The 7996-nt window shown below is 38.9% G+C and overlaps 1 protein-coding gene across 1 annotated transcript in view; it reads right to left on the bottom strand.

The window, feature by feature from the left end:
* The window catches only part of LMBRD1 (LMBR1 domain containing 1), an 89533-nt gene that overhangs the window by 30937 nt on the left and 50600 nt on the right, over positions 1-7996 (bottom strand). Inside the window, exons 8-9 of the mRNA XM_009880525.1 lie at positions 6927-7052; positions 4233-4385 (exon numbers count right to left, since the gene is read on the bottom strand). Of these exons, the coding sequence (XP_009878827.1) occupies positions 4233-4385; positions 6927-7052 (279 nt within the window). The remainder of the gene's footprint in view (positions 1-4232; positions 4386-6926; positions 7053-7996) is intronic.

Here is a 7996-nt window from a genome sequence, read left to right as displayed (position 1 = left end):
CACAAACTGAAATGGTACTTTAAAAAGCTTCAAAATTAACTTCCAACAATCATTAATAGTCATCTCTCCAAAAAGCTAAAAGAAAACTCACCTGCCCAATTGTTTCCTACAGTGGTACTCATATACCAACAAAAGAAGAAACTGAATATGCTTAGGACAGCTATTCCATGACTTTGAACTAACACTGAAGCAACACAAAAATTTATAAGGGCAGTCATCCTCTCAGGGCTGGTATCAATTAACAGAGTAAAGAAAACTGGTGGCACTTTATTAAACTGTCATACTGACCAAGAAGCCAAAGCTGGATTCCTCATGGGCAAGACTTACTATTAGTATTGGGTTTACATGGTGACGTTTTCGTAGCAGGGGGCTGCATGGGTATCCTCTCTGAGGAGAGGCCAGCAGCTGCCCTGTGCTGGATAGAGCCATTTCCAGTTGGCTCCAACTGGCCCGCTGCTGGTCAAAGCTGAGCCCAGCAGCCAAGCTGGTGGCCCCTCTAGGAAAACTGATCTAAGTACGGGCAAAATACAAGGCAGTAGAGAGGAGTGAGAGGAAAAAGTGAGAAACAGCCCCGCAGACACCAAGCTCGGAGAAGGAGGTGCTGCTCCAGGCATTGCAGCAGACATCCCCCCTTAGCCCTTTAAGAGGGCCATGCTGGACCACGTAACCACACTCAGCCCATGGAGGGCCCCACACCAGAACAAGTGGATGTTTTGTGAAGGAAGCTGCAGCCCATAGAGATCACACATGCTGAAGTGGGTTCTTCTGAGAGGGAGTACAGCCCATGGAGTAGACCCATGCTGGAAAAAGGACAAAATGTGAGGAGGAAGCAGCAAAGAAGGGGAGTTATGGAGTGATGGCAACCCCCTATTCCCCATCCTCACTGTGCCACTCCAGAGTCAGGACTAAAGGGTTGAAGCTGAGCATGGGAAAGAATGGGTGTGGGGCAAGAAGGTGTTTTAAATGGTCTTTGTTTTTCACTATTCAGAACAATTTTAATTCAAGTCTGCTTTGCCCATGATGGTAACTGGCAAGTGATTGCCCTGTCTATCTCAACCCACACATTTCTTCCATCTTGCTGTCTCCCCCATCCTGTTGATGGGGAACGAGAGCGCAGCTAGGTGGGCATTTAGCAGCCAGTCAGGTCAACCCACCGCATTATTGCGTGACACAACCTACTTGTCAGGAAGTTTCAGGTAACCTGGCAAACATGGGTTAAAAACAATTGTTAGATGAAGCAACACACTTAACACTAAGTTATCACTATGTAAACTTAGGACATAAAATAGTCACACCTCTTGCTTGTCATGCTGCCAGCCTCCCTGATGCAGAAGCTGCAGCTGCCAAGGCAGGAAGAAAGCCTTTCAGTTAAGCCACACCACCTCTACGAGGCAGCTAAACTGACTCCTGACAGCACCTACAGTCTGCACTAACGCTCTGCCAGCATGGCTGTTATCCAAGCCATTGCCTACAGTTTCCCCTCTTTCAGCTCTCTCTAGAGAAGGCAGGTGGAGGGGAAGAAATCAAAAGCCCATATTAAAAAGAAGAATACCCTAACCTTCCACCCTCAAGACAGCATTAACTATACCTATGCTTCTCTAAAGGCCTTCAGCAGCAGGTGGAAAGACTGACACATCTATACAAAGTCCTCATTATCCTTAAGATTAGGTAGGAGAACAGTTTCTCTCCCTTGCTAGAGTTCAAGCGTACCACTATATCAAGAGAAGACTGTTCTCTTTGTAGCACCTTCTATGTACTTGGACTGATGTCAGTGCATTTAAATCCCCTGTGGCTAAGCCACACAAGCATGCTCTGTTCACATAGGTCTCCATCTTCAAAATGAGCACTTAATATTACTCACCTTAGGCATCTCTTCAGTTGGCTCACAATTGTTTTGAAGTAACCCATGAAAAACTGATGCAATACCCCAAACTTAGCACTGTTGAGTGGACTTCCACATTTCACAACCTATAGTCTTGTTCATGTATTCGGCAAACATAACTATGTGCTCTGGAGTTGGTTGTTTGGTTTGTTTGTGGTTCCTCCCCCCCCACTAAACAGTTTTTATACCTATCCCTAGAATACACCAAATTTCTCTTGCTTCTGAGAGTATCAGATGAGAATGTGAGAAACCACAGTAAAGAAAGGAGAAGCAGTAGATTTGGTATCTGCAGGAAAGGCTACATTTTGTAGAAATAAATTAGACTAGTTTGACATCACTTGACAACCCCATGCTGACCATCACTCATTTACTTGGGATCTTCCAGGTGTTGCTTTTGACTAAATTGAAAAATTAACAGCTTCATCTTCAAGTTTGATTTAGCTGTGAGTAAAACAAGACTTCTCAATTTACTTTACTCCACATCCAAGAAAGCTTACTCTTCAGAGAAAAACGTTTTGGCTTTACCAACAAATCACATGCTAACAAGTATTTAGTGGTAACAAAATGATTAAAGCAAGAATATAAGAGGGCACTACGAAAAGACAATATGACTACAGAAGTCTAAATGTACATACTAAGTTAACACTGTAAAAGATTTCCAAGACTAAGTGTTATTCACAAACACATTGTTCTGTTCTGTCACAGTCCCCGTAAGACTCTGCAACTCCCATAAACCTGACCATCCCAAATACAAAGCAGAAAGTGTTCTCCATATCTCGAGCTTGCCTCACAACAAATGGAATTTCCCCTGAAGTTTGAGAAATGGCCATATTCTTGAACAATAATGTAGAAAGATAGAATTTAAGTGTTGCAAAAGCAATAAGCAAAGCTCCAAGGTATTTTCTGCATTTTTACATTGATCAGAAGTATTATATATGGATATAAAAAAATTTTTCTTTTCATGAAAGAACTAATTGAACGACTGACAAGTTACATATGTGCAAAGACAACTCAAATGCTATTAAAGTAACAGTAAAGCAGTCCTGCAGAATTAAGATGTTATGAATTAAATGATGGACATTAGGACATTCACAGGACCGGAAAAGTCAAAGTAAACAAGTTTTATAATATTCTTCATAGCACAACCCTATTCTAAGTGAAAAAGTGTCACGAAAAATTATCCACTTGCAACTCCCTTTTAGTCTGCGATTCTTAAGTCAACAATTCACAGTGACTGTCACAGTTACTGAGACAATAAAAAGCATTCAAATCAAGAACAAAGAGGCACTGGAGTACCATCTTGACCTTAAGTGACAATCTAAGAAACTCATGATATTGTACATTGTCCCATGAGAACACAATGAACTGTTAAAGTCCTACAGACAATAGATATGGCCAATGAATTTATCACAGTTAAAGAAACTAGACAGGCTCTTTTAAATCAAAGGAAGCATCCAAACTGTTAAAGTGAATAATTAGGGTTATTTGTCCTTTAAATGAAAGGGCTAAGTTTAGATTTCTAACGTGTCATAGAAAGATAACTCCGCTAAGAATTTCCAATTGAAAGTTTTTGTTCAACTGCAATTTCAGCCCGTTCCCATTGGTACTCAGCATTAACAGTAGCAACTATGTTAGAGGAAATTGCTTACAGCCCCCCCACCCTCAGCTTTTCAAAGCGCAGCCTACAGTTTAAAGTCACGTAATGCTAAAATTTCTTCCTACATATAGCTGGCAAAAAATACTTTATACAGCAATACTGTTCCATAGAAGTACTGGGTTTTAAAACCAGGTATCTACTAAAATCAAAGTCCTAAGATCAAAAAGAGACCAAGATCAAAGCTTTTCCCCAGTAACAGTTTCCTTTGCACTGGTTAAGTATCAAGATGTAAGTTCTACACAGCTAGCTTACTATTGATCAAGCAATTACTTGGCAAGATGCTCATTCCAAATGCATATATTCTCAAAGCATCTCTCACTTCTACTGACTACAGGTAATTTAGATTAACCTAAGCTACCTGACAGCTAAAGAATTCTTCCTTCCCTTCTTCCTATTTTTAATATGCCCGAGAAGCGACGACATTGAGATTTTCTCTGGCAGTCACACTACAGTGGATCAGCTAGGACTTGCTCCTTTTCAATCTTAATCATATTTTAGGCAAAATAAGAGGTTTTCCAAGAGTTCAAACAGAGCTTGCTATTGGGCTGTCATTATGCAGTACAATAATAACTAAAAGAATAAGTAATTGATATTCAGGATGGTAATTGATAAGCTTGACCTACAATTTATATAGGAAGAAGAAACCTCAAAGTTATTCCAATCTAAGTCTCAAAAAGTGAGAAAAACTTTTACCTTTAGAGGTCGGATAGCTTCACAGAACTTTGTCCACCAGCTTTTCTCAATGGACTCCAGATGCCTCTCTCTTCTTCGAAGTGTCCTTAGTCTCTCTTCTAGTTGTTGTACAGTTCGTCTATCCCTTGATGACAGAGGTCGACCATCTCTGCACTGGTTACCAAAAAACAGTGCAAGAGATCAAGAGATCACAAAACTGAATCCAGAAACTAGACCTGACATCTAGTTTAACGAGTTACAACAACTGTAAAGACTTTGTAGTATATAATTCACACTTTCTATGCATAGCAAGAGGATGAAGTGCAAGAGTCACAAGCTGTAACAAGGGGAATTCCTAGTAGGTAGTAGAAGACACTCTTCAGAATGAGGATGACAAAAGTTTTAACACGTTGGGCAGTCTCCATGGCTAGAAACAATTAAAATGCCTAGATCTGATCTGTATAACCTGATCTAACCTGAAACTGGTCCTTGCTTTGCGTAGAGGGTTGAACCTGATGACTTTCAGAGCTCTCTTCTCTTCAATTATTGGCTTAGTCATGGAATTTAAGTTTGGCATCTGTATTTTCTTTCTAGCATTCCACTACAGATACTCAGCTATGTTTCTTGTACTTGGAAAGAGCAATATGACTTGCTGCTCCGAAAATTAACCTTATATGAATCCAAACAAGAGGCACCATTGCCCCAAGGATTAGTTGAGTGTACCAGATAATTGTTGGTTTGATGATTATATTTAAGAATGTACATTGATTCTAAGCCTCTAATACTGATCAAGTACCATTGCACTCTGTTGTAAATCGAGTAGCACATCCTTAAACCACAGTTATACACTAATAAGCAAAAGCAACAAAATAGGCATTAGGTAACTGAACCAGAATTGTTTCTAACATTGATGTTACTGTATAAAAAAACCCTGATCCTTAAATAAAAACAAGAGATTCTTGTAGTTTTAGCATATCTCCCAATATATTTTTTATTTTGTAATTCCCTATTCAATTTTTTTTTTTTGCTTATAAAATAAGAGCCTTCCTGCAAATACTGAAACACTTCACACCAGGTGAAGTTAGAAAAATCTATTCTAGATAAATTTCTCAAAAAGGTTACAAGATTAAGACCACATTCTATGCACATGTAATAAATTGGGTGATTTGAAAAAGACTTTTTGAAAACATTCCAAGCTCGCAAGCTGCAAGTTCAAGCTTTGATTGTTTAAGACTAATGAAAAAAAGCTACCAGGTGTACTAACAGCAGAAAACCATATTATGTACTGAATCTTTTCATTAGATTACATAGCATACTTTCATACTTCTAGTTTCATTGTACATTACCCTCAGTAACAACCTCTTTAGAACTTCATGCAAATGTAACTGAAGATCTAAGATTTCAATTACACACTGAGGTAGAAACCTGACCATAATCACAGAATCACAGAATGGTCAGGATTGGAAGGGACCTCTGGAGATCATCTAGTCCAACCCCCCTGCCAGAGCAAGGAAAATTAGTTTATGCTAATGGTCACATTAAAATATAGATGTAACTTAAAGACTTCCTACATTTTGAGCCTATTTGTTAGCTAGATCAAACAACAAGACCAGTTGCTTGCAAACTCTGATAATCCAACACAGTCTTCTGTAATAAGTAATGGTCCATTTTTCAGGGATTTCTCATTTTTCTCATATTGATTTCAGTAATACGGATGCTTTTGTTAGAGTAGCACTGTATAAAACCAAAACTTTACAATTTAAAGTGGGGGAGACTACTTTTTAGGTTTCATTATGCAACAAGATTTCCAGAACACTGAAGATCCCCACACTGTGTGGAGGCAGCCAAGTATCACAAGGGAGGACTGTTGGAAATGTCTCAACACTGCTGAGGTCTACTCTCACAGAGCACACAACGGCACAGATGGACTGCCAGGACAAAAGTGATACATCGTAATGCCCCTTCCCCCCCACTCAGAGCTGGGAAAACACCAGTCAAATCATGATCTGAAATGGGTTGGGAAAAGAGTAGGAGATTATCCCTTGCATCTTGTATGTAAAGGAGAAATCTTATCCTCCTTCAGCTCGTGCTCTTTGGTTGTTAAGTATACTGCTTACATTAGGCACAGCGTTTCAGTGAGCTACAAAGCCATCATGGGTTTACAAATGGTGTTAACATCCTAGGGATGTTTAGGATTCAGAATTTCCATATATAAATAATTTTTTTATGAAAAGTGTATAACAGCAAGGTATATTAACCGCAAAGCAAGAATATCTAGGGCTGTTATTTATTCATGAAGATGATTAATAGTTTGATGAATCTAACTTCTGACAGCTCCATGTGGCAAGTATCCAGTGTTGATAACTACACTGAGCAAGGATCAGCAAATTGGATGCCATATCTGGTAGCAGACTCAGTGAAGTTAAGAATATTAACTTCTACAAAGTACCTCTGGCATATATCCAAGAAGGACTAGAGAAGTTTGAGTTTAGCTCATCAGCACCATTATTAGCTAGAAAGAAGTAACTACTACTTCAGGACTGATAAAACCTGATCTCTACTATACAAGTAACCACATTTGTTTCCAAATAACTGCAAGCTAGTCACTTCTGATTTGCTATTCTTATTGGAGCAAGAACTCTCTACACCATGACCATAAACTAGTAAGCAAGCAAGAAAAAATTCATTAAGAAAGGTGAACAGTGAGGACCATACCTTTGATTTAATCCTTAATAAATGTTGTTCCACTTCTTCAATATCTTCAGTGTTCTCTAAACGTTCATAAGCTGCACTAGTAGTTCCTTTAATCAAGTTTAGAGGCAAAGCTGACATACCATAAGCCTAAAATAAAAAGGAAACATTTACACTCAAAATTTCTGCCATATATTTTCATCTGATACAGCTATAACATACAGCAGCCTTAAGGTACCACTGCTGTTCTCCGCCCCTGCTGCCCCCCCTCCTCCCCCCTTCCACAGACTAAGGCAATCAATTCTTTCAATTCTTTGAGCAAAACATAACAAACATGCTAAGCAGATTCCAGTGTCCTGCATTGTTCCAACAGCACTTAAACATCTCGTGATAACAGAGATGACAGCATGTGTTAAGACTTCACATAAACATAGCCCACTGAAGATTTATCAAGCTAGCCCTCAGGTTTTTTGTCAAATCATTTAGCTTCCCAAAACCTTAGCTTTCCCACTTCAGATCATATACAATGTTTTGATTAATACAGGAATTTCTAGATATTGAATTTAAATAGTTTTAGAAGCAATACACAATTTCTTTGTAGCTAGTAGTCTTTAGCTTTTAAAGTAAAATTAAGTAGAAAGTATGATTTATTAAAAAAAAATCTGCAGTAAAAAGACAGCAGAAGCTCGGCGAACACCTAAATTCAGCAACATTCAAAGACTGCTTAGATACCTATTCACAATCATAAATTTTGTTGGCATTTACCCCCAGTTATAAATCCTATACCATTCAAAGTGTTTGCCAGATTCTACATCAGGACTATGCCCAGATTTTTCTACAGCAAAAATCTGTAAACTTTCTACTAACATAAGAAGAAACAGCTACGTAAGGTGAGGTAAACAAGAAGAAAATGGCACTATTTCCTCCCTGCTGCCCTACGAGTCTTATAGATATAGGGCAAGGTCAGAAGTTTCTCCAAGCAGTTTAGAGACATTAGCCATAGGCTTTTTATTTATTTTACTGTGGGTGGGAGGCTGATGGTGATAGGACACTCGGTGCAGAGCTCAGCAGGCAGGGTCTTTTAATCACAATTA

This window comes from Charadrius vociferus, unplaced genomic scaffold (genome assembly GCF_000708025.1).
Source record: "Charadrius vociferus isolate BGI_N301 unplaced genomic scaffold, ASM70802v2 scaffold513, whole genome shotgun sequence".
Classification (NCBI taxonomy): domain Eukaryota; kingdom Metazoa; phylum Chordata; class Aves; order Charadriiformes; family Charadriidae; genus Charadrius; species Charadrius vociferus.
This window is presented reverse-complemented; position numbering and strand designations above follow the sequence as displayed.